Source organism: Acanthopagrus latus, chromosome 23 (genome assembly GCF_904848185.1).
Source record: "Acanthopagrus latus isolate v.2019 chromosome 23, fAcaLat1.1, whole genome shotgun sequence".
NCBI lineage: Eukaryota > Metazoa > Chordata > Actinopteri > Spariformes > Sparidae > Acanthopagrus > Acanthopagrus latus.
In genome coordinates this window covers 5419151-5445170 of record NC_051061.1, presented here as the reverse complement: position 1 = coordinate 5445170, position 26020 = coordinate 5419151, and the positions used below count along the sequence as shown (strand labels likewise).

Here is a 26020-nt window from a genome sequence, read left to right as displayed (position 1 = left end):
TGGGGCTGTTGACTGCACAATGGGTGTGACTCTTACTACTCCAGTACGATGAAATGGAAAATGTGAAATAGGGGACATTTTGGTGCCGTGAAAGAAGAGTGCTGACAAAATACTGCAAATTACCCGGGCTGGAAAGATTCTAATGGGGGAGTTTGAGAGCTGACGTGCCGTGCAATGACCCCAGGCGACGCTGACGGAGCGGATACCGTATTCAAAGTGGATTCCCGATATTAATGACGGCTGTTTCCTTTTTGCTTTGGCTGGAGCAGCGAGGACCGTGTGCAGCGAGTGTAGTATAAACACAGCATCCATATGTCACGATAAAGTATGGACGGCTGGAGCCCAATCGTTGCAACAGCCTCGGACAATGACCGCTCCAGCTCCGAGGGGGAGTACATGCTGGAGCCCGGAGCCGAAGACGGGACCCAGGAGGCGGTGGACGGAGAGCAGCGGGGTAACGTGGAGGGGATGGACGACGGGGGTACAGCCGCCGTCGGGTTCGGGATAAGCGGCACCGGGGAGGGAAAGGTGGTGTTGGGTCGAGTGGGACAGAGGGACGACAAGGAACTCAGGTACCTGCACTTGTTGTGGGAGCCGGGACGAGCCGAGCTTGGCTCCGGTGTGGTGGCGAGCAAGCTGGGGAAGATGACGGGGAGCAGGGCCAGGCGGCAGCACAGGGTGGTGCGGAACCTCGGTCCTATTGGCAAAGATATTTATGGTAAGGGGCTGTTATATTGTGTGTTAATGCGTAAAGTAAACAAAGGTGTGTGTGTGTGTGTGTGTGTGTGTGTGTGTGTGTGTGTGTGTGTTTGTATAGCTAGGCGTTTGTTATATTTGTAAGTTCAGCTTCAAAAATCCATGCTAACTTTTGTAATAACGTAGTTTTTATTGGTATCTCAATTTGTTTATGTGACGTCATGCTAGGTGTATGAGAACGTGGTGCTTTTTTTTTTTTTTTTTTACAATATTAAGGGTAAGCTACCTTTTAACGGACAGGTAAAGGTGATGAAGGTCTGTCACAGTGTAATGCAGCCAGTCAGCTCCAGTGTCCCCTCTTAATATCACTGCCATGTGTCTGTTCAACAAGTACCTCTCTGTAAAGTTGAGCTGGTGTTCTTGTGACTGATGCCTTTGTTGATCTGACGCCATGCAACCTGACCGTCCTTCAGTCATAAAGCTGAATTTACATACCTGTTGGTCACTTTGAATGTTTTATCTCCACAGCTGTGAAAAGACTGAGGGAGGCGGCCAACAGCAACGACATTGACACAGGTACGGGCCGTGATGGGATGCAATGAAACCGCCTCACACGTGGGGTGAGTTAAGGATGATTTGTGGCTGTGTTTTGCTAATAAAAGCTGTGTTCTTCCAGTCCGAAAGCTCCTGCAAGATGACATTGACCCGTGTGCAGCCGATGACAAGGGAAGGACAGCCCTCCATTTCTCTTCCTGCAATGGCAATGAGAGCATCGGTAGGTTGGTGATAAGAACGGGATGACAGTATCATGGGAAATTATGTACAATGCAGCTGGATGGTTGGAGAGAGAGCATCATGCAGTTTGAAGATTAGGGTGTAAGCCACCATGCTAGCTGCAGTCCATCCGGTTCTAGCATCACTGAATGATGAAGATATTAGTCAAGCAGTCATGCACTTCCCACATTTAAATTAGAACCATAGATTTAGTCCTTCCTTGGTGAAGTTATTGTTTTCAATTGCAGCAGTTGTACTTCCTACACTTCCCGTCATCGCAACTGCATTTTAGAAGATATCCTTGTTTCAAATATCTCTTTTTATGACCGTAGTGCAACTGTTGCTGAGCCACGGCGCTGACCCCAACCAGCGAGACAGTCTGGGCAATACCCCCCTACATCTGGGTAAGAGAAAACAATCGCCATGCTGTGAAACTTGTAGCGCTGTGGTCAGTATTGCATGTGAGTGTGGTTTCACTTTGACACATAAGAGTGCAGCTGCTTGACGCTCACATGCGTTTAAATGATCAGGTATACTGCAGAATAAGATGAAGCAACATTTCAGTGAAGTTTTCTTTCCCATGCAACAAGTGTTTTAAGGCAGTTCTGTTCTTGTGTTTTGTGTTGCAACGTGCCCATTTTACCTTGTGTCTCTGCAGCGGCCTGTACCAACCATGTGCCTGTGATCACCACATTGCTGAGAGGAGGTGAGACCACTGTAGTGTTGGAATACTTTGTGTATACATGTTTCACAGTCTTCCATTACAGGAGAGCTCTTTTGAGTTAGTTGAAAATAAAGTGGAGCAATTATTCTTTTCACTTTGGAGTTATGCATTTAAACACTGAGCATAGGTGTAAAGCGTAATGCATAAAGGAGGGTAATCCTTTGCACCAAATTTCCAAAACAGACTTCTCATGTAAGGTTACCCTACCTGTGCCATGGTGTCTTGCCAAAAACTTGCCAAGAACCCAGGATACTTTTTAAAAGTAAGTTTTAAGTTTTAAAATTTTTAATGATTCAAAATTACATTTTAAAAAATGCAGGCCACAACAAGCACTGATTGAGAATGGTGATTAAACATTTGAGATGCTTTTTTTTTTTTTTCAGTGTCCTAGTATATATTCCGATTGGATGTCAGCCAATCAGAAAAAAACTTCTTCTGTGGCTCTGGTAAAATTCCAATAACTCCCGATTCCCTGCGCGGCTTACAAAAGACAGACGTTTGCTTTAAAGTAAATTATAACACTCCCGTCAAAATATTGTTCAGGTGCAGGACTGTAACCACATAATGTTCTGGAGCTAGTCTATATGTTACACTTTAAAAATACATTTATATTTCAAAAGATTTTGAATGATGTTCCTAATTTATAACATCACTGAGTCACCCATCAGAGTCAAAGAAACAGTATGGAACCTCTTTTACCTTAAATTGACAACTCCAAAATCATGTTGATGGTTCAGTGTCTTGTAGTAGAGTGAACGGCGTCTCTGTCTCAGCCACCCCATCACTTGTTTTTGCACTTTTACCCTCAGAGAGAGTGTGGGATCACAGCATTAGATACGTTTACTTCAACCTAAGTTTTCAATTTAAAACATTGTTAGGACGTAATGAGTGTTGTTTTTGTAGTTAGCACCTATGTTACAGCTGACAAAATATTACAGACCTGGGATTTCTACTTGCGACAGCGGTGTTGTACTCAAACTGTGGGGGTTGCCTGATTTCACCAAAAAACAATTTCAACATGGTGTTGCTTTAATAAACTCCATAGAGTATGATTGTTGTTCAGTAACAGTTGACAATCTATTGAGACCACTTAATAAATATGTGTTACTCAGAGATTTGTGCTGTTATTGTCTCTGTTAAGGAGCCCGTGTGGACGCCCTCGACCGCGCTGGAAGGACCCCTCTGCATCTGGCGCGCTCCAAGCTTAATATTCTGCAGGAGGGAGATTCACGCAGCTTAGAAACCCTGAGAGGGGAAGTCACACAGGTAGATAATTAACTTGCCTGGCTTAGTGAGTCAAGACTCTGGGGTTTTGGATGGATCCAAATTGTTGTAGGAATGCTGAAGGTTTTTATGCCCGACTTTCCCTTTCAGATCATTCAAATGCTGAGGGAATACCTGAATTTAATGGGTCAGAGTGAAGCTAAAGAGAGGCTGGAGCATATTTCCACACGGCTGCAGCACACACGCACCAAAGAGCAGGTGAGACCCACATACTCACTTTTAATGTTTATCAGATTGACATGCATAAAAACAGAAACGTAGGTGAAAGTAAATTTAAATGTGTGTTTTTAGACTTGCATGCAATAAATATGTAATTGTAATTTCACTGTAATTAATTAATACATGGTTGTATGTATTTTTTCTTTTTTTTTCTTCAGGTGGACGAGGTGACAGATTTGTTGGCCAGTTTTACATCACTCAGTTTACAGAAACAGAATTTGGGGGATAGGTAGTGTATAGGGGAAGTGTACAGAGAGCTGAAGTCCTGCTCCTTCTAAAAGGAAGTTTCTGCTCCAGTTACCTTGGCAGGACGAGCAAACGCTAAACTATATTGCTGGGAGGTTTTCTGTCCATATTCCAAATTAAATATTTATCTGCGGAGCTCCTGCACCGGAAAGTAAGACTTAATCACCTTATCATCTCAACCAAGAAAAGATGATGAGCATCCTGTTAGCATTTACATCTCTGATGAGGTTTTGATAGTGTTACTGCGGCTTAGACCAATTTGCTTAAAATGCTCACAAATATGTTGTTGGTTAGAATGAAAAGCTGCCCAAATTCTAAAGCCAATTACTGTTTTGTGGTAGGTATTCCTTTAGCCTATGGACAGATCACACATAAGCTCTTCGGAAAAATTATGAAAGTAACCCCTAAGGGAAAAATATACAGGAAGAAAATCCTGAGGTCAAGTGGGACCTCGGCTCTCTACCGTGTGTGTGTGTGTGTGTGTGTGTGTGTGTGTGTGTGTGTGTGTGTGTGTGTGAGAAAAAGAGAATATGGCCTTTTTCACACAGAGACTCTGCATTATGGCTGCAACGAATGCTCGCCTTTATGCCGCCTTTGTTTGTTCGCACTGAACCCAAGCCGTTCCAGTGTGTCTTTTCACACAGGACTGCAGGAATCAAAATAGGCATGACGTACACATCATGACAGCGTGTTCTCTCGGTTTCCACCTGTTAATCTAAACATGTATCGGCTGACTCTTTTATACATTTTGATGCAGTTATAATATGTCGTGATTGAGATCCTGGCCCACCATGTGTCCCGGAAAATGACATGGTAACGTTTTTTGCTCTAAATTGCATAATGACATTATCGCCATCAGTAGATAAGGGACCATGTCCGGCTTACACTCGTGGGGAGGGCTGACTGTTTTTCAATACAAGTCGCCAGAGACATTAACTACAACAACACAATAGTGGAAAGCGACAAAGACATGGTCAGTTAAAGTTATTTGCTCTAAATTGCATCACATAATCACTGGCATCCAACTGCGGGAATTGCCTGGCTCTGCTGCCAGGGATAGACCCTGTTTTTCAGGCAGAAATGTCCCACTGACAAGAGTCAGTAGGACAGACAGGATGACAGAGGCTTTTCCATGTATGGATATTTTTGTCCTCATAAGTTGCCAAAGACACTACCAGTTACCACATTACTGTTTGGTCCTGTAATGTTGCTTTGTGGGTTGAAGTGTTGGACATTTCTCTTTTATTTGTTTAGTGAAGGATCTGTTAAGTTGTCAATCTGTGAACAACATAAGGCCGACACCCTTATTCTGCGCTACCAGCCTTTCCATTCACACAGACGTCGGCTGCGGCTCTGATACTACCTCCGGAGGCGGATCAGAGCAACAGCGAAACTGTCCACCCTCTCCGCATCGGAAACTTGAAAGGCAGAGTATTGGCATATGATTACCGCATTGTAAGGGCAGTGTGAATGGGGCTATTGTGAGTGTGTGTTTGTGTGTGTGGGTCACATAGTGTGCTGATATCATGTTCTTTGCCTGCCATCATTTGCTAAGTTCTGAGATAATTATGAGAAAATTCTCCAAAACGATTAAACAGTTTTCACTGTTGTATTTTCTGTTTTCTTATCAACAGCATCTTGGTATCTTGTTGCCTTCATTTCTTGTACTGCATGTTATGTTTGTATGTGAACTGTACTGTAAAACATGATTTGGCTGTCTTTGGAAATGGATGTATGTGAATCAATAAATCAGTATGTTTGGCTATATTTGTGAAATGTAGTCTTTCATGAATGGTGAATTAATATACTTATTTACTATCAACATATTCAGTGAGAGGGCCCTGGGCAGTTGTATCTTGGATAGTAGGATCGGAGTTAGCGAATGTGCTGCTAATATGGCTACGTTTCCTCTGCTGATCCTGCACGCTGATTGGCTGTATTACCAAAGCCCCTCCCCTGCGTGGACACGTATTGTTGTATTGCCGATAATAAAAGATGGCGGCCGGACCCGCGTAAATTGGAGACCCCATAGAGGTAGTAATATCTAATAAACACATTTTTTTTCTCTCCTCCTGGTCTTCGTGAACTACACATGCTACCACCCACATGGGAGGAAGACATGAGCAGAGTTGAATGCATGTAGACCACAGTGTTATGTGCATTTGAGGCGACCGCGGCCTGGCTGTGGGTGAAAGCCTCGGCCTTTCCTCGCCCGGCTTCACCGGCGAGCTGAGGGTACGCGCGGCGAGACGGATTCGGGTGCTGGAAATGTTGGGAAAGCTAGGGACTCCAACTAAATGGAGAGGGGGTGTGTTTGTGTATCTTTATGAAAGTAGGCGGGAATTTGTTTTGCTATCAGGTTATCGTACTCCAATGTAGATGACGGAGAACTTTGTTTATTATTGTAATATAACGCAAGTGGCACTTTTCGCGAGGAAGCAGCCAAACATGGAGCACTTCTCCACTTTGAGTCGCGTTATGTGAAGCTTACCTGCAGATCCAGTGCTGCTTAGCCTGCTCAGTACAGGACTTAGCATGATTACTTGTAGCATTATAGTAACTAAGTACCTGTTAAAGTGTAATTACCTTGTTTTTGATGGAAACGTGTGATGAGATGCGGGAAAATGGCCAAGCTTTTTACTTCATTGTCATTGTGTTGCATTGAACTGATCTCAGTTGTTTTCACCAGAATGAATAATTTCTATTTTCGTCACTTTAAACTGCATTTAAATTTTTTTTTTCTCTTGGGGTTGACATTACAGGTCAGTATCCTGCCTAATGTTGTCAGTGACAGACTGTGACAGCTATACGTGTTGACAAAGGAGGGGCCATGGCTTTTGAGGAGATCAAGAGTAAAGGAGGAATGGGTAATGGCATGTGAAGTGCATGTAATTGCATTTCCGATGTACAGGCTTGGTTAATCCCAATTTTGCTTTTGAAGCTAGGATTATAAATTGCATTTCGTGTGTTCTAGATATGGGGATGGAAGGAGACAGGGGCCTTGTGGCTGGTCGCAGCCAGAGAGAGAAGAGGAGGTCATACAAGGACCTGTTAAGGGAGGAAGAAGAGATCGCTGCTCAGGTCCGAAAGTCTTCCAAGAAACGGCCTAAGGTGAGATTTCACTCTGCATTAGCCTGACATTATGGAAATGATATCACAGAAAGCTTCAAGATATTATGCTGCTGATCATGTTGTTATTACACATTTGAATATGTTAGACATATGTGTCTGTGAATTTGTTAATTGAAAATATTTTTGTCATTCCAAATCAGGATTCAGAGCTTTTTATGCTTGGAGGGGAGTCACACAAGAAGAAGAAGAAACATAGTGATGACTACTATTACAGAGGTGAGAATGTTGATATGTTGTAATGAACATATGTTGTCACAAAGGATGACACTGCATTTGTATTTATCTATCTTTTCCTTTATCGTCCCTGTGTCAGACCACGATGGTTCAGGTCCACCTCCCCACAAGAAAAAGCACAAGTCTGCAGACCGCTCCCCTACTCTCTCCTCCCCGTCCTCCTCCCACCCGACAGATACAGCGATGGGTCTCCTGCAGGCTATCACCTCTCCTCTGGCCACAGGTTCAGACCCCAGTCCCCACTTGCACAAGAAGCCCTCGTACCCCTCCTTCTCATCGCACTCTTCCAAGGACCGCAAACGAGAGAACAGCAGCGGTGGTGGAAGCAAAGGGAGCCAATCCTTCTCTCACTCCCGCCCCATGTCCTCATCGTCATCCTCCTCCAAGAAGCACTCCTCGTCCTCCTCCAAGTCGTCCCTTTTCCACGGCGGAGCTCCCAAAGAGGAGCCCTTGACGTTGCGTGAGGCGGATGGCCTGAAGATGAAGCTCATCATGTCGCCAGAGAAAGAGGAGGGAGAGAGCTTCCCGTTCACGCCCCACTCTTCCAAAGGAAGTGTGAAGAAAGAGAAGGATAGAGACAGGTTGCAGATGTCAAAGATGCCCAAGAAGAAACTGCAGCAGAGTCGAGATCCGCTGCCTGTAGTGGGGAAGGAGGTGGAGGTGGAAGGTAGGATTGCCCTAAATTGGATTCCATGTAGTGTAGCTATTATTGGTGCGCCTGGTTTTTATTGATATCCACTGTTGTGTTCTCTTTCATACAGGCCATTATGGAGGTGGCATGGGGGATGACAGCTCCTCGTCTGGGGGTGAACTTGAGGCTGGCGAGCTGGTTATAGATGATTCGTACACACACCTGTCAAAAAAGAAGAAGAAGAGCAAAAAGAGCAAGAAGAAAAAAGACAAAGAGAAAGACAGAGACAAGGAGAAGAGTGGAAAGGACAAGAAGCACAGCAAAGGATTTAGTGGTGAGTTTACTGTTTGCTGACATCTTGTAGTTGTACCGAAAAATTGATTTTACTGATCCATGAGCTGATTGTGTCCATAGAATAGTTGATTACCACTGTTTTGTCCTTGAATGTCACTCTCACCAGACTCATCTAGAGGCCACAGCCACTCCCACCCCACTGTCACTCACAGCGCTGTTGGTCCAATGTATGCCATGGGCACACCCGTCCCTCCACACCACCATCAAGGCAGTGATGGAGTGACAGAGAAGAAGAAGAAGAAAGAGGAGAAAGACAGAGAAAAGCATGACAAGGGAAAAGACAAGGTATGATACTGCTCAGTCTTATTTCTTGTAAAAGTCAACCTGGAAAAATGAGGTTTGAGTGCCAGAGATCTGAAGTAATACTTCAGTCACTCCTGCAGATGCTGCCTTTGGAGTTAAATAAAGATAAAAGTGCATTCTGCATTATTGGTGTTTTTTTCTTTGTCCCCTTTTAGCCCAAGAAGAAGAACACATCAGCGTACCAGGTGTTTTGTAAGGAGTACAGAGTCAACATAAATGCTGAACAGCCCGGACTAGGTGGGTAGCACTAAGCACTGATTAGCGTATCAGGCTCTTAAATATCACCAAAATACAAATTTTAAACAATATGCTTTTGTGTCTAATCCGCAGTGTTTGGTGAGCTAAGCAAGAAGTTGGCAGAGGTGTGGAAGGCGATGCCCGAGAAAGACAAATTAGTATGTTTTTGCCTTACTTGTAATTAGTCCTGGTCAAGCTTTTGAGTATCACTGTTTGTGCTTTCAGTTGTGGTGGTTCAATAACTGTTGTGTGTTCTGCAGGTTTGGAGGCAGAAAGCTCAGTATCTGCAGCACAAACAGAACAAAGCTGAGGCCACCACAGTCAAACACAAGAGCGCCAGTGAGACCAAAAGCAAAGGTAACGTTGAGCGTAATATGAAGGTTTGCAAATCACTGATGAAGATTTACTGATTCTCAACTCCTCATCCTCTCACTACTGATTTCCGTTGTCTCTCAATTATGTTTCGTCATGACAGTTGTAGGAACAGCAACAGGGATGGTGTCACCAAACAGAGCGCCCAGCACAGTGTCCCTATCCCCGGCTCGAGTACCAGATGTGGATCCCATTGATGCAGCAGCTCACCTGCAGCTCCTGGGAGAGTCCCTGTCTCTGATTGGGCATCGGCTACAGGAAACAGAGGTACGTTTCAACAGGCATGCATGCACATACTGTGTTTACAGGCCAGTTTACAGTGTGTCTGTGTTTTAAGTGTAATACAGAGATGTTTCATGACATTGCACTGGAATTTGACTCATGTGACTGATGTTTCTTTGTGTTAGGGGATGGTGGCAGTGTCCGGGAGTCTGTCTGTCCTTCTGGACTCCATCTTATGTGCGCTGGGACCACTGACCTGTCTCACAGCACAGATACCACAGTTAAACGGATGCCCTCGAAACGTCCTGGTATAGTATAAGCATATATAATTAATGTTTGAATTATATAACTGTGGGTGTTTTCAGCTTTAGAACTTGTCTACCTCACAATAATAATAATAGCAAGTTTCCTCTGTATAGACTACATTTTCTTTGCACACATTCAGGTGTTGTATATGTAAACCAGTGCCATTTTCTGACAAAACGCTCTCTCTCGCTCTTCTTCCGTCAGTCGAATACATTGGACAACATTGCCTACATCATGCCTGGGCTGTGAGTGAAGACGGAGTGATTTGCAAGTCAACATGTTTGGCAGGAGTGACCCTTGGACTTTAATTTAAGCCACTGCTTGGCATCTGAAAACCAGATATTTCTAGCGTCAACTTGTTTTTAAAGTATTTTTTTAAAGACCTTGTTCTCTTAATTTTCTAATTGTTATATTTTTAAAGGAAACATTTTACTGAACACGTTAATCCTTTCTTGGCATGTCAGCTTAGTTTTACTGTTACTGTGCAGTGTGCAGTTGTATGATTGAGTGTATGCTTGTATGTACAATATTGAATGTATGTGTTTATTTAGCTGTGAAGTGGGACTGACTGTTGGTGTAAGAGATGGATGACTGTTCTTTTTTTTTAAAAAGGAAATGTACAGGAACATTTAAGTCGTTGACTTTTGGTCGTCATCATCAACATAATGTAATATATTTGGCACCTGCTAAGTTTTTCTTTTACCATGTAACAAGTGCTGCCATGCCTTACTGTTTTTTACATTTGATATTTTGCTGTGCATACAGTGTTTAGATTTTGACTGTACTGTAGAATTTCAAAAGTGATCAAAAACACCTTTAGGTGCTACCTTGTTGTAATCAGGAGCTGTTTAAACGAATCAGTGTCGGACATTTAACGAAATGGCAGCATTAAATTATGACCTGTTCCCTAATTCAGCTTCTGCGCTTTTATTAGCCATGTTAGCAGCTTGGCTGTGGGGATCAAAATGCTGGTTGGTAGTTTCATCCCTTTTGGTGCACACTAAAGTGTTTCACCAACTATCTGGATGGATCACCGTGTCATTTTATAGACATACTTGGTGGTCAGAGGTTGAATAGCTGCTGACTCCTTTCCTCTCCAGTCTGTGTCATGGTAATTATCAAATGTTTGCAGGCTTACATGCCCAATTTAGAATATGGTTAACATCGGCATGTAGAATTGTTATTCTTTAGCTCATAATGCAGCCTTAGTACAGCTAACAGAGCTGCTAGCATGGTTGTACAGTCTGGTGTCATGTCTTCAGTGGTCCAAAGTACATTTACACAAGAACTATCAGCTTTAGTTACTGCTTACTTGCCAGACAAAACAAACAAAGCTTATAAAATATGTTTTGGTATAAATAAAAGAAGGAAATTGGCTACTACTTTCTTAATTGTCAAAATTTAATTTTTCTGGTTAAAACATTTCATGGTGCATTTTTGGGAAATCTTGGAAATACTGTCACATTTCTCATCAAAGTTCACAATAAGCTTCACCCCAACCAACTATAACAGAGAAGTGCTCCTCTTAGACCGATGCTAAGGTCATAATGTAATGCTACATTAGCCTCGGGGCCACTTCACTGAAGAGGCTACTTTGAATATCTAAGTACATTTTCCTCGTTTCGGGATGACATACATTGACTCTAAGAGAACATTTTCAACGTAGCTATTTATTTGTTACGTATCCGTGTGTTTGCTGCGTGCTCGGAATTTATCATACTGCAATATGAAGTATAACTGAACACAAGTGGACTGGAAAGTAAAGAAAAGTGTTGAGTCACTTCAGGGTCCGCGCGCCTCTGCTTTAGCGGCCCCACAGCAGCCCTGAGTCCAGAGCAGCGGGGACAGACCGGGCTGAGTCAGCCCGCAGGAACCAGGAAGTCAACCCATCCCTGGTTCAGCAGTAAACACGTACAGCAGCGAGCAGGAGCAGTCATGTCAGCTTCACAACCAGGTAGGCTGGCAAGTCTCTATAACATGTCGTTTTTAATAGCTGTGTTTGTGAGGTTTATATATAAGAGGAGATAAAGTCAGGAGGGGCGGTTCTCATCTGCGTGTTGTCGGTATGCGGTGCGGACTGAGGGGGGAGAGCAGCTGCAAAGGGCGCTGCCACAGTTTGGAAGCGTGATGGTGCCATGATAGCGTTTATATCTTCTGACAGCTGTCACCAAGCAGAGAGCACAACACTTTTACATGCGTGACACAAGAATTATCATGATAAAATGACACCATTGCGTTTGAAAACTTCCTTAAACACACATACACATAGCACGCCTCCTGTAGCAACATGGAGCTGGATCCACAGCTGTTCTCATGTCTCCACCGCTGGGTGTCTCCTCTCGGGCAGAGCTGAGGCTGGTGGTGCTCGGCCGGACGGGGGCAGGGAAGGCGTCAGCGGTCTCCGCCATCCTGGGCCTGCAGGACACCCAGCAGGGCCCAGAAGCCGCCGTCACCCAGGAGTGCAGCAAACACAGAGGAGAGGCTGCAGGCAGGCAGGTAGGGGTGAAATGCACACAGCACAAGGCTTTATGGCTCCAGGGAGAAGGTATTTCTTTAAAACTCTTCTTTTAAGGTTCTTTTTAAAGTTAACCTCTAGAATATGAAGCAGCAAAGGCAAGGGAATATCAAAAGATACATAATAATTAAGTGTAAAGGGGCATTACATAGTGAAACTCAAAGTTTTTGCTAAGGATAAAGAATCTGATTTTTTTTTTTTACATAAGAGAATAAACAAGCTGTTCTCAGCGGAAAATAAGGCCCGCAGAACACTGTTGTAAGTTAGAAAGGTGGCAGGGTCTGCCACACGTAAACAAAGTAAAACAGAATGAAATTGTGTTCTTTACGGTCAGTTTGTGTGTTCATTTTATTCAGTCATGGAAACAAAGAGAGTTTGATTATTTAGTCTGTTCAGACACTCCTCTGATTCACATGTCTTTCCCAGTAGTGCACTTCTATAATCCAAGTATCACACAGTTTATTGTCATCATCAAGTTAATATGCCACAACATTCACTTCATCCCTTATCCAAGGATGTAATCTTTAGTGGAGGGTTCTTAGTTCATGCTGATTTAGCATCACCTGTGGTTGCTGGTGGTAACACTATAATCATAATGATGATACATTTCCCTGAGGTCTGCTTACAGTTGCATGTTTATCAATCTCTGTCTAACATTCAAAAGAACACTAAAAAAACATGTTGTTTATAACTCTGGATAGCTCTGCCAACACAAACGTGCCTGTTTTAAAACTCTCGTAGTGCTCTTGGGACCGGCTGTTTCACGGCCTCAGGTTACATCATACGCACCTTTAATGTGCGCTTGCGCAATCTCTTGTCTACCAAATTTAATTCAGTAAGTGCGTGCATCATTTCCTGTGGATCATGTGCGCATTTCCAGACCAGCACAGGAATGCTGGACCCTACTGCTAACTATACAAACTGAGTAAAGTAATACAAACTGCTATATAGAGAGGTAACTAAAGAGTGTAAACTAATTCAGAATAAAGGACAACACAATTTCATTCTGTTTCACTTTGTTTATATGTGGCGGACCCAGCCACCTTTCTAGCTTCAAACAGTGTCCTGGAACCTTATGAGAATAGCTTGTTTATTCTCTAATTCAAAAATACTTGTATTTTTACCTCATTGATATTAAAAATATATTAAAACAACAAAACAACTTTAATAAAGGCTCATAATGTCCAAATCACATCTCATGAATGGGAAAAGTAATGTTTCTGCATATTAATACATGTTCTTGTTTTCATGATTAATAGGTGATTGACATTTATCTTTAGACAAAGACAAAAGTTAGTAAATTAAATATATACACATATTTTTATATACATACTTGCTTCCATCCACATACTTCAGCCCTTGTTCAGGCATGAAACAAGCTCAGAGACACACCTTACCTGTGCAAAGGGGTCACCTGAAAGGTTAATGACTGCAAAAATACAAGAAAAACATGAAATATGAGACCTGACAAAAACAACTGACATGTAAATATACGTGTAATGTAACCTGACTGCTCCAGCAGTCAGCAAAAGTGAAAAAAAAACAAAAAAACCCCCCCAGAAATACAACACTATTCTGTGACAGTGACAATCATTTGTAGCATTAACATGCCTCAAAAGCAAGAAAAACAACCTTCATTTGATGCTTGTGTCACTCCTCTACAGGTGGTGGTAGTCTCGAGTCCAGCCTGGTTCGACTCACACTGCGACCCAGCAGAAAGAAGAAGACACATATCTTCCTTTATCTCCTTATCCACTCCTGGTCCACATGCCTTCCTGCTGTGTGTCCCTGTGAACCAGCCAGCTGATGGAGAGGCCAAGGCGCTGGATGTCCTGACGGAGCTGTTCGGCCCCTCCGCGGTCAGAACGCACACCATCATACTCTTCACCCACACCGAGGAGCTGGACGAGGACGAGAGGCTGGAGGATTACCTCGTGGCCTGGCGGAAGGACCTCGGGGAGCTGGTGGAGAGATGCGGCGACCGCTACCACACCCTGGAGACCTGCAGCGGAGGAGCGGCGGTGGGGAAACTTGTGGAGGAGCTGCTGGAGAAGGTGGAGCAGGCTGTGGCGGAGAGCGGGACGCAACACTTCAGCTGCCCTCTGTACCAGGAGGCCGAGGAGAGAGTGAGGGGAAGGCAGGTGGAGATGGTGAGGCAGAGGAGAGGAAAGGAGGAGTCCCCACCGGAGGACGACGTGACAGAGGAGGAAATGGAAGCAGCACGGGAGGAGGCGGAGATGAGCGTCGATGACCTGGATGTGGATGTGGATAGGATCTTCCCCTCCGCCGGCGTCTCTCCTTCCTCCGCCGCTCCCTCGTTTCTGTGGGTCTTGTGGGAGAAGCTGACGTGCTGGACCAAGTGGCTGCCCTCCTTTGTGAGAAGGGAGGCCCTGCTGGGAGCCCTGGTGGGCCTGTTTGTGGGAGGGCCATTCGGAGGTATGATGGGGGCCACTGTGGGATCGGTGGCTACTGAGGTGAAGAGAAGACACACACAGAAAACTAAATGAGGGATAGTCTGGTGTTTATGCATTAGGTTGCACTTTAAAGTCCTTCCACTGTATTCAGCACACCCACCAGTGTATTCCTGAGCTATTAGCTTGCCAGCTAGCAATTCCTGAAACAATATTTATGTTTGACCACCAAGCACCAGTTTTCTACTTCTAGATGTGCACCACTTTCTAGTGAAGCAAGCTGTATGAACTGTATTATCTAATGGCTTGTTAATAATTAATAAAGCATGCTTCATAGATCAGTAATAAGTCTTTATTAGAGCAACAGATGGGTTGCCAGGTTTGAAAATCCCTTTTGGCTGGTGTGTAAGTTCCTCTAGCTCTTTTCAGTTAGCTTAGTTATTCATCTTGACAGCTGAACTTATTCGGAACATGTTCTAAATGCAAATGATTAATCAAGTCGTGTTCTGCTACAGTGCTCCATTATGTCCGCAGATGTCAACCTGCTATTTTGGGTTTTTGGCCACTTGGGAGCAGCAGAAACAAGCTTTGTAAAACACCCCACTGACATTACACCGTCCTTTATGGTGATAATACAAACTTGTCAGTGAGCTGTCACCTTTTTTAACTGACCATAGACGAGGGTTAGGGTCTTTTTTTTTTTTTTTTTTTTTTTGCTTTAAAGCTGCTGTCAGTGATATTTTTATTACAATAATTGTTAAATAGCTCTTTATTCTGACATTAATCACTGTCAGTGTTGGGTCAGTGACCTTTGTCTCTCCTTATACAGTAGAAGAGAAAAGATATTTTCTGCTATCCCCGCCCACTTTATCCAATCAGGACAGAGATCTCCACAGGGAGGCGCTCCTGTCTGCTTGTGAAAGTGCAGAGTTTGCTGCTGTGTCATCTGCATCATAAAACACCATCAGCGTTTCGATCAGTTGCCTATAAACCCTGCTTTACTATGCAAATTCAAGTTGTCTGTTTCCTCTTATCTGGCCATCTGATTAACACGGGTCCAGATTAACTCCCGGTTTTAGCTCTACACCAACCTGTGAGAGGGAACCAATAGAATAAAGTTGGGGGTCCGGAAATAAACTAAAAAACAAAACAATGGGCTGAAAAACACTAAACAAAGCTCCACAGAGCTGAGAGGAACTGCTGAAACAGGCAATACTTGTGTGTGGGTTTGTCATTATTAGAAAGCTCTTTCACATAAAAGTGGAGAGTTTATCCACTGCTAAAAATTATCGAGTAACTAAAAACTAAAACTGTACACCAGCCAAAAAGACTCTTCAGAACATGGCAACACACAAGTTGTCCTTATAGGCGGGTTATTAGATCTGTAAGTACACAATACATTATTTATCAACCACTGAAATCTTATCAGTATCAACCTTTCAAACCTATTTTAGACTGTTTACAAAGTGGAAAAAAAACTTTTATAAAGAGGTAATACCATGAAGCATCCACAGGGGGGAGCCATTGACCCTTACATCAGAGTTTACACGTATGAGCTGAATTGAAAGATAATTATTTACTGCCTCCCAAGCAAATAAAAGCTGGTGTTTTAAGTACATTCCACTGTTTTTTTTTCTTTCCTTCTTTCTTCTCCGAGATGTTTTAATTCTAGAAAGCAGATTTTTGGAAAAATGCGTCTTAATTTAAAAGTGCCCAGCATTCACTAAAAGCAGGTCTCTGAGCATGTGAATTTAGTGATTTTTTTTTTTGTTTTTTTTTGTGCGTTGCAGTCTGAAGTCAGTGGACAAAGTTAGCTGTGGTGCAGAAAACAACGGTGCGGGACTGGTGCTGCGTTTAAACTCAGCCGAGGCTGTAAGGCAGCCGCCTCTCTCTCTCTCTCTCTCTCTCCCAGGCTCTGTCCTCCTTCACACACAATGGCAGGTTATGGCTTTGACATTGATGTAATTGATACTCTGCTAAAACCGTCAGTCATAACCCATCCTTACATCTCTCTTCCCTTGTCGCTGTCTCTCTCTCTCTCTCTCTCTCTCTCTCTCTCTAAACTGCCGCCGGCTCTGCCTCAGGAACAGCTAGGCGTTTCCGAATGTGGGTGGTCCGGCGGCCGGGCTGGGAGGGAGGGAGGGGAGGCAGAGAGAGAGAGAGGGAGAGAGAGAGAGAATTAGCCCAGCGCTCATGTTTCCCAAAAAGAGAGTGGAGGGGAGGGAGAGACACGAGAAAGAGAGAGTTGGGAGAGAGTGAGTGAGAAGCAGTGAATGCCAGGGAGAGGAGAGAGAGAGAGAGAGAGAGAGAGAGAGAGAGAGGGAGTCAAAGGCAGAGAATAAGCTTTTGGGACTACATCTGTCTTCCAGATGTGGCCTCCACAGTTGTCTGAAACAGGGGGGGAAAAAGGTTTTAAAAGTAAAGGAAAATTAGTGCTAAACAGTTTTTTATTGTCAGGGATTACACATACAGTATAGGCTACAGTATACAGTGCCGGTTTAACAATCCACCAGCCGGGATATGCTGCTTTTTTTTCTTCTTCTCTCTCTCTTTATGAAACTGCAGTGAAACGGCACACTGGCCCCCTTGAAGTTAATGTATATGAGAGAACACCTGTCCAAATATTATTCAGTCTTAGCGGATACACATCGCTTATGAAGACGGGAGGGAGAAGCGATAGAGTCGGCATTACAGGGAGAAATTAATGAGAATTTCTTTGGAGGTGAATTTGTTTCTTCAGGAGGAGACGGGACGCGAAAAGTATCCTGAGATCAGGAGTAGCACAGATCTGAGGCCAGCAGAAAGAGAAAAGAGTGTCGGCAGCAGCCAATATCAGTTCTGGAAGATGAGACACCATCAGGACGGAGGGAGAGAGAGAGAGAAGGGAAAAAAAAGGGAGTTGATTTGTGCCTGTGTGTATAAGCAGAGCCAAAATCTGAACAAACATGTGAGGGAATCACCAGTGAGCCACCATTAACACACAGGCTGTAACTCCTGCTCCTCTCCCTCGCAGCAAAAATGTTGTTCCAGGGGCCTTTGTGGTCCCTCGCCGGATTGGAGGGGCCGTCCACTGTGAGGACGTGGACGCCGCAATATTTTTCTGTTATCATCGCGCCCTATGGGCTGGAAAAGACAGCGAACCAAAGGAAAATAAACAAGATGACACAGTTTTTCCTTAACAGCACAGGGGCCGTTTCCTCTCGCTGCTGGTTTTACATGGACATCACACTTTATCATTGCGTGCCTTCACACTGATGATAGTTCTGGACATTTTTTTCTTTTTCTTTTTTTTTTTTACTGACTTTGAGCATTCATTATTTCTCATCTGTGCATTTAAACTCAATTTTTGAATCAGTTTGATTAATTCAAACAAGTCAGAACTGTTAAGAACTCCTAACAAAAGAGCAGAATCAGGACTTTTTAAGTAGTAAAAGGACAATAATATGCTCCAAGTTATCTCATAATTTGAAAAAATGATTTGCAATTGATTTATAATTTTTAGACATTTAAATTGTGCTGAAAATTGCAGCAGTATGTTAAGTTAGGAATGCAGCAGTTGCAAGAATAAACTGCGTGCACCAAACGGGTAGAACTGAAGGCACCGAGATCCACGAGAGAGAAATTAAAATAACCCACGAACGCCACAGAGATCAAATGTATAATATTCACCCTCGCAATCCGAGCGGACTTAGTTAACAGTGTGACCTCAGGCAGCGGTCTTCATATCTGATCCCAGGCTGTCAGGGTTGTGCCAGCAGGGCTGAGGCGGCGGTGTCCAACAGCCGACTCTCTGCTCCTCCGTCTGGGTGTGCTCGCTGTGAGCCCTCTCATCTTTTTCCCATTAGTGCTGTTTTCATGGCGTGAGCGTGTGTGGCTGCAATTGTTTATGAAGCAATGCTTGCCCCATCCGACCGTGTGTTTGTGTACATCTGTCTGTCTGTCTGTGCGTGTGTGTGTGTGTGTGTGTTTCCAACATGGATTTATATGACAAATTGCTGAGGATGTCATAGAAAACAAAATACAATGAAAGTATGACTCATTGTATTTATTATTTACTTAGTGTAGTTATTGTACTCCACAAGAAGTCATAAATAAATTGTCCAAATGTATTTGAAAATAATTGTTAATACTTAGAGAGTCAGAATATTTTTAGACATACACCTCTTCAGCACCGTTAGAAGAAGTGAGGTGCTCTTAATAAACACCAGTCATGTTCCAAATCTGTGCTTATGAACTAATGTCAAACTGGATGATATTTAAGACTGTGAACTATATAACCAGGGATATTGTTTCATACAGTTTGGATGTCAGCTTGGTTCTGTCCAGTTTGCATTGTAACTAGTAGCAGTATAGATGTCAGATGTCAGCTCCTCAGCTTGATCTCAGAAGTGTCCAAACCTTTAAACAAACCTAAAACTTTAAAATGGACCACAGGCCAAACACACACACACCTCCTGTATTGTGATGTTAAGCTGCAAAATGGTACGATATAGAAGCCCTGAGAGGAAAGTGTGATTTAACTTTTCTCTCCTGTGTTGATGACTTAAGGAACAATTGACAGAATAATCTCTGGCTCTCATGGTTTCAGTAGTTGTTGGACCCCGATTTCCTTTAATTGACTTCCTGCACACATAAATAATCATAATTAGGGGCCCTACATATTTAAATAGCATTTTAGCTCACAATAAAACCAACATTATCAGCAATTCCTTTTATAGTTTATATTATTATTATTATTATTATTATTATTATTATTATTATTATTATTATTATTATTTATTTCTCTCTGTAGAATGTAGAATCAGTCCTCACTGTGGGTCATCTTTGTCCCACAGGCCCCACTTTGAGCAGCCCTGATGTCACCATCTTTTGACCATTCATCTATTACTTTTAACTACTTCACCTGTTCATCTGTTAATATTAACTAACTTTTAATAACTTATCCAGACAGTTTCAACCATTTAGCCATTTTTTAAAATGATACTAATGTTTTTTACGGTTTTACTTTTACTGTATTATTTATTTATTTATTTTAGATTTCAACCGTTTTCAACCACCTTTTAAATAGGCTAATAATAATCAATAATCTTGAACTTTTGGCTTATATTTTCAATAATCAGCCATTACTTATAGCTAACTTATTCAGCTATTTATCCTTAACTTTTTAAGCCAAAAGCACTGTGTAAATTTGTTGAAGATAATAGATTTTAACCACTTAAACATTACTTTTAAGCTAAAACTTATATTTAAGTGGTTGAAAGTGCTCACTAAAGGTTTTAGCAAGCGTTTACAACCATTTGTACATTACTTTAAAGCTAAAACTAATGTATATGTGGTTGAAAATGCTAACTAAAACTTTTAGCAAACACTTTTAACTATTGCTTAAAAACTGCTTTTAGAAAATGATTTTAAAAACCACTTGTCCTCTTCTTCGGGCTAACTTCATATTAGCCGCCTCTGCTAGCTCGCTAACTGGTTTTCCCAGCATGCAGCCTGTGGTGTTGAGTGTCGCAGCTGCCTCAGTACATCCTTTAATTCAATCATAAATTCAAAACAGTTGACTGATTTACAATCGATCCTCAGACCCTGAGGAAACTGGGGAAGAAGCCCCTGGAGTACACATTCTTGTGTTTGGGCAATCACTAATGTCTAGTAAAAGTATTTTTTTTAAAAAAGCGATTGGCAGAAATCGCACTGATTTATAGAATAAGTTAACTTTATCCTAATTCATTCTTACCAAACAGGCATGAGCGCGTCTCCTGACTAACAGAAGCTCGGAGAGAAGCTGCAGATGATGGTGTCAGATACTGAAGCACTGCAGCAGCTGACAGGATCCATGATCCGACCGGAACACGGAGCAAGGTGTCAGGACGGTGAGAGAACAAGTAAAAAAGAATCTGAACAGGAAAGAAGCCCCCAGACAACATGAATACAAAATTACACACAGCTGCTGAGCTTGGGGTTGCAATGGACACGCATGCACACACACACACACACACACACACACACACACACACACACACACACACACACACACACACACTCATGTACCAGCAGCTGTGGCGCTTTTGGGGAGAGGACAGGACCGAGGTGCGCTGGGTGAACCGGCCAGCAGGAGAGTCACCCTTCATCCCCTCACGCCGGGTCGGCCTGATGAGCCCTGTCCAGATGTGCGGGAGGAAGTCCTCTCATGGACGGAGACATTAAGGGAAGAAGAAGAAGAAGAAGAAGAGGAAGAAGAAAAAGAAGAAGAAGACAAAGGAGGAGGAGGAGGAGAGGAGAGGCTCGGGTAATGTTGTGTGGTCTGGTTCAGGTTTGCACGCCCTGCCGTCATCGTGCCTGTTTAAAAGGGAAAACTCTAAATATGGTCGCCACATTTGTGTCATTCCATTTTCAGCCTTACAAACCTTAACACACGTTCTGTCACTTGGATACAAAAAAAAAAATGAAAGAAAGCAAAAGAAATTGTGGCCCCCTGGTGAGACGTCAGAATCAGACGACACCAAATGAGTTCCAGTCGGACTCGGGTCTGCGCGCACGGAGCGGGAGGGTCTTTAAGGCCCCCGTGTGTGTCTAACAGCCTACTGTGGGGCTGTAAACAGCGAGTGTACGGGGGGGAGCCGGGCTGGTGTGGACGGACGAGGGTGGCAATTACATTAGGAAGAGGAAGGAGCGAGCTGTTGGGGAGCTTAACGCGCGGGATCCGCGGGAGGATGCGGAGGTAACCCGGCGAGAAGAGAGAGACGCAGAGCCGGAGCTGTGTTTGTGTGACAGCTCCGAGGAGTTAGCGGTCTCACACCACACCTCCTGCAACAGATGGGCTTTGAGCGCAGTAGGGGAGGTGTGTGTGTGTGTGTGTGTGTGTGTGTGTGTGTGTGTGTGTATGTGGGGGGTGGTGTTGGGGGGGATACTGAAGACAGCTTACTACTCGTGGAGCTGTGGTGCGAGCGCTGGATGGCCCCTGATCTCGCCATAATTGATGAATGGTGTGGTCCACATTAAGTGACATGCGCCGTTGGCTGTAAGTGGGTGCGATGATTTCTTTCTTGTTGTTTGGTGGGTGGGGGGTTGGGGGGGACTGTTTGAAGCTGGGGGCATGGTGCTGTGTTTGAACCGTCAGCAGAGACCCCTCTTCTCTGTAAGGGACACCAGCCTGTGGTTTGGTCGCACACACGCACGCACACGCAAACAATCACACGCATGCACACTCTCGCTCTTCAGCTCTGTTACAGGGTTTCTTTTTTAAGGGGGGGGTGTATTATTCCTGCTGCAACACTGCCTTAACTCAATGCAGATCTTGACCCGGGCTCGTTCTCCTCCACTTGTGCTCCATTGGATCAAGTCTTAATCCTGCGCTCGCCACATGAATGGGAGACGCGGAGAGGAGCTGCACTCGGCTCCTGCCGCACACATCAGACGTCACTCAGGTCCACATGCTGTCACGCAGCTTCTGACGGGGATCGCCGTGTCATATGAAAGCCGAGGGGAGCTTAATGGAGGCCTAGGGGGGAAAAAAAAAAGAAAGACCGGAGCTGGAGACAGACGAGCGGGGGAGATTGGAGCCACGTCTCCTGCGCAGATACAGCGCATGTGTCCTCAACCTGGAACTGATCTCGTGTCTGCCCTGTTGTTTTCGCAGATCCACACATCATCCGCCAGGAAAGCCGAGGGGGAGCTGACCCGTGACACCACTTCAGAGCCGCAGCGCGCAAAACAATCTCTAAATAGGAGCGTCTTAGGGAGACACTTTGCAGTAAAGCTCTGACTAACAAACCCAAAGCACCTCAAAACAACGCTGGGACGCGTCCAACCCTCCATCGCAGCAACACGAGCTCCCGCTCTCAGCCAGACACATAATAACTCCCGCTCAAGGGCCCGCTGTTGTCATATCTTTTCAAAGGATGCCAAACCCAAAACACACGCTCCGCTCACACACGACCTTGAGCTAACAAGGGGATGCAGGCGAAGCTTTCAGGGCTTTTCCGACGACTTGCGCGCACCAGACACGCACATCGCGGGACAGAGGCGGTTGCGGCGGGGCCTCGATGTTTGGTGTGTGTCACGGTCCAGCTCCGGCGCGGTGGAAACACAGGGGGCCCCCCGGGTGCCACTGAGAGGCCCCCCCCCCCCGCCCTTCAATCTCCCGTCTGAAATGAGAGACAGGCCATCGGTGCACTGGGATGGGCCCCTGATTTGTTCTGTGGTCCCTTTGAAACCACGCGTCCTGCAGCAGAGAGGAGAGACGGGAACATCCCGCGAACATGACGCGCAGGATGAAGCAGGAACGAGATGAAGACGTGCAGCTGCAGTGGAATCAACGGGGTGGTGTCAGAAAGTGGAAGGTTTTTTTTGTCTGTTTTTTTTTTTTTTTAAATAAAAGCTCAAACATCATTATCTGTAACAGAGAAATCAGTGTGGCGGGGATGTTAAAGTCAGTCAAGAGAGGGAATCACAAACGGCCCGAACACGAGAAATCTGGGTTCGGATCCGCCGTCAGACTCTCAGTGATCAAAGCTCATGTCCGATCCCTCCCACTAACAGCGTCCTACTACACAATGTGTTTCGGTTTGTGCATGGTTTTGCGCACGGGCGTGGGCCGGAGAGAGACGGAGTGTGTGAGAGACAAATCGTGAGAGAAACAGACAGATTGCGGTCGGCTTTGATGCGAGGCTCGGAGCCCGGGCCCTCAGAATAGATACTAGGTGGAAAAAAAAGAAAAGGAAAAAGAAAAAAGAAAAGGCAATATCACAGGACAAATATCTGTCTGCAAACCACTACAGTAGAAGCGTGTGTGTGTGTTTAACTCGCAAATGGCTTGCACACACACTCATTCATGTGTGCAGACGATCGAGATGTCAATCACCGGGAGTGATGAAGTAGAAAGGGGGTTTTTTCTCCCCCTATATCCTCAAGCGTAGCAGACAACTGACACGCCTTTAAAGGGAAACAAAACAGCCTCGACCACATCTAAATCGTGTTGTATTCTCTTCCCCTCAGAGGAAACTTGTGTGTGATCAGAAGTCTGCCACCAATGTGCTCCCCATATGTCCACATAACTGCGCTCTTTCTGTCTTTTTTTTTTTTTTTTTTTTTTGGTTTGGAGAATTTTTCTTGTATGCTTTCGGGCACAGATCTATGTATCTGTGCTGCCCTGCATGTTACGGTGGGGAAGGCAGAGTCTGAGTCTAGCTGACAGCCCGTCACTTAGCGCTGACTTGATGGCTTTTTTATCAATAGCACACACTAACACACACACACACACACACACACACACACACACACACACACACACACGCTAACGCACACACACAGCAGCAGCAGCAGCATGAAGGAGAAGTATCAGAGGCTCCCAGCCTTGACGCGTGACGCATGACGCACACTCCCAGCACTGTCAGATGAACCTCCATCAACAGGACTTACAATGTACATTTCATATCACTACTTTTATTTTCATATATCAGCTGTCAGTGCTCTGGTGTTCAGGATTTCAGCCATTTATCCATTCTTCTTTACATTATCTAAATCATTTATCTGCTACTTTCAGTCCAATCCATTAACTGAGGCTAATTTGTCATTTTAAGCGACAGTTTCAGCTAACATTTTTAGCTGTTAATACCTTTAGCTACCTGTTATTGTTATGTTTGTCTGGTAGCAAAAATGTTCAACCTGTTAATCCATCAGTTAATCCACTACTTTTAGCGAATTGTCTTTGTAAACATAAGCCTAGTTTCATATTTTTAAATTCTTGTGTTTTAACAAAGGACCTTATAACCGTGTAGCTGTTGGCCTAATATGTTACTTTTAATGTAACATTTTTGACTGTTAATAGCTTACAGGTGGTTTTAAGCAATGATATTATCCTTTTAGCTAACTGTTTTAACCATTAGCCTGATACGTTCATTTAGCTAGAGTTTTAGCTAACTTTATTAACTCTTTAATATTTTTAGCTAACTGTTTTCATTGTACACTTTTCCTGTAGCTAAATGTTCTATCTGTTAATCCATTAGGCTAAGTGCTAACTGTTTTTGTTAACCATTTAAGCATTGACATGCTAAATGGTTTAGTCAAGTGTAAATAGAAGGTCTAAAACAAAGACCTATTTTTTTTTTTTAACCCCTGTGGTGAAGTAGTCCTGCTTGGGAACCATTGGTCTATATCAGTCAAACACTCGGAGGACTCATGATTTAGCCGCGCAAACAGATCCGGCAGATATGAGACACATCAAGCACACGTCAATGTTTTTTCAATATAAAATCTGAGATTACTTCACTTTGGAGCATGGTGCCAGACCCCAGTCACAGCCAACATCTGAATACACCATCACTCACTGAAATATTACAGACATCAGAAACTCACAAAGCAGTGGGGATTTGAGAAATGAATCCACATATTCACACGACCCGGCTAATAATTAACGGATGCTATGACTCAACATGGTCACAGCACCGTAATTATCCGCGGAGGCTGTCATATTTATTTAACTAGGAAGCTAAGACTGCTGAAGTCCAGCCATGTCGTATGTTAGATCGTGTCAGATTGAAACCATGCCACATTAAGCTGATTATTTTCCCCCCGTTCTCTCTCTCTCTCTGTTGAGGCAGGGTGGTCCCCACTCTGCAGTGTGTGTGTGTATGTGTGTGTGCGTGAGACTGTCACAACAACATGACCCCCAGAAAATCTCTAACACACACACACACACACACACACACACACCGTAATTCCACTCAGACACGCACGACGACACCAGAGACCATGCATCCACACGTGCGCCCACACACACCAAACTGTGTCCCGTCTGCAGGGACAGAAACAACAAGGCTGCCATTGACACTGACCCTAACCTCCATCCCATCCCTCCATCCCCCGGCCCTCATCACCCTCCCACGTTGCCCCGGGGCCTGGCATTGGCCACAGGGCCCGAGAATGCGGTTCAGGTGCAGGACTCTGCTGTTTCCAATTAGCGGGGTATAAATTAGCATCACTCTCTCCTGTCCTCTCTCTAAACATTGCTGTCTCTTCATCCTTGTCGACCCTCCACACTTCACTCTGCCTCTGACCTCCCGCCTGTATTGCTCCGACACATAAATCCCCCTCCTTTATGGCTGTTGTCGGCAACCTCTGCACTCCTCTAACTCATGCTCTGTGCTGTTAATGTGCAGCGCATTTGGTATAAAACCCTCTATTTCAGTCAATGAGAGTATAAATCCGTTCTCACATATCTGACTTTGAAAGGAATATAACTTCTGTTTTTTTTACTGTACAGTCTGGTTACTGTAACACAGATATTTCACAGGAGACAAGGACATAACCTGACACATGCGGAGCACATTGCGGCAAGGCGAGCGCTGATAAGGTTACAC

General features: G+C 44.2%; 3 protein-coding genes and 1 long non-coding RNA gene across 6 annotated transcripts; 3 read left to right on the top strand and 1 right to left on the bottom strand.

Annotated features, from left to right (window-relative positions):
* The first annotated feature begins 3 nt into the window (after positions 1–3).
* ankrd54 (ankyrin repeat domain 54) lies at positions 4–21518 on the top strand. 2 transcript variants are annotated; one of them, XR_005073024.1, is made up of 9 exons: positions 4–718; positions 1225–1272; positions 1373–1471; positions 1803–1874; positions 2129–2176; positions 3336–3460; positions 3569–3676; positions 3856–4457; positions 21502–21518. XR_005073024.1 is itself a non-coding variant. In XM_037089966.1 (8 exons), exons 1-8 carry the CDS (start codon positions 328–330, stop codon positions 3928–3930), a joined length of 966 nt encoding a protein of 321 aa, XP_036945861.1. In that variant the 5' UTR covers positions 4–327; the 3' UTR covers positions 3931–5710. The 2 variants fall into 2 exon arrangements, 1 of the variants encoding a protein (XP_036945861.1); XM_037089966.1 differs by lacking the exon at positions 21502–21518 and having other exon boundaries at positions 3856–5710.
* On the top strand, positions 5868–10645 carry hmgxb4a (HMG box domain containing 4a). Of its 2 annotated transcripts, none has more exons than XM_037089962.1 (13): positions 5868–5977; positions 6706–6810; positions 6918–7054; positions 7216–7291; positions 7389–7976; positions 8071–8274; positions 8401–8579; positions 8753–8834; positions 8928–8992; positions 9095–9191; positions 9310–9473; positions 9614–9736; positions 9939–10645. In XM_037089962.1, the coding sequence occupies exons 2-13, from the start codon at positions 6774–6776 to the stop codon at positions 9981–9983; spliced, it is 1797 nt and encodes a 598-aa protein (XP_036945857.1). In that variant the 5' UTR covers positions 5868–5977; positions 6706–6773; the 3' UTR covers positions 9984–10645. The 2 variants fall into 2 exon arrangements, with proteins under 2 accessions (XP_036945857.1, XP_036945858.1); XM_037089963.1 differs by lacking the exon at positions 5868–5977 and adding an exon at positions 6013–6178.
* Positions 11478–16278, top strand: si:dkeyp-69e1.8 (uncharacterized protein LOC100001340 homolog). Its single transcript, XM_037089965.1, has 3 exons — positions 11478–11688; positions 12082–12230; positions 13914–16278. The coding sequence occupies exons 1-3, from the start codon at positions 11670–11672 to the stop codon at positions 14754–14756; spliced, it is 1011 nt and encodes a 336-aa protein (XP_036945860.1). The 5' UTR covers positions 11478–11669; the 3' UTR covers positions 14757–16278.
* LOC119014623 lies at positions 16688–21352 on the bottom strand. Its single transcript, XR_005073025.1, has 3 exons — positions 20712–21352; positions 20398–20557; positions 16688–16787 (listed from the first exon to the last, which is right to left on the bottom strand). It is a non-coding gene; the product is annotated as an uncharacterized LOC119014623 (long non-coding RNA).
* Positions 21519–26020: the final 4502 nt, after the last annotated feature.

What these genes read in the sequence shown, in the direction of transcription:
- ankrd54 (XM_037089966.1), top strand. Translation starts at nt 328, where the DNA reads ATGGACGGCTGGAGCCCAATCGTTGCAACAGCCTCGGACAATGACCGC. An exon ending in TATTGGCAAAGATATTTATG is followed by an intron (nt 719 to 1,224) that starts GTAAGGGGCTGT and finishes TTATCTCCACAG; the next exon opens with CTGTGAAAAGACTGAGGGAG. An exon ending in ACACACGCACCAAAGAGCAG is followed by an intron (nt 3,677 to 3,855) that starts GTGAGACCCACA and finishes TTTTTTCTTCAG; the next exon opens with GTGGACGAGGTGACAGATTT.
- hmgxb4a (XM_037089962.1), top strand. Translation starts at nt 6,774, where the DNA reads ATGGCTTTTGAGGAGATCAAGAGTAAAGGAGGAATGG. An exon ending in CAGTGAGACCAAAAGCAAAG is followed by an intron (nt 9,192 to 9,309) that starts GTAACGTTGAGC and finishes TCGTCATGACAG; the next exon opens with TTGTAGGAACAGCAACAGGG. An exon ending in ATCGGCTACAGGAAACAGAG is followed by an intron (nt 9,474 to 9,613) that starts GTACGTTTCAAC and finishes TCTTTGTGTTAG; the next exon opens with GGGATGGTGGCAGTGTCCGG.
- si:dkeyp-69e1.8 (XM_037089965.1), top strand. An exon ending in GAGAGGCTGCAGGCAGGCAG is followed by an intron (nt 12,231 to 13,913) that starts GTAGGGGTGAAA and finishes ACTCCTCTACAG; the next exon opens with GTGGTGGTAGTCTCGAGTCC.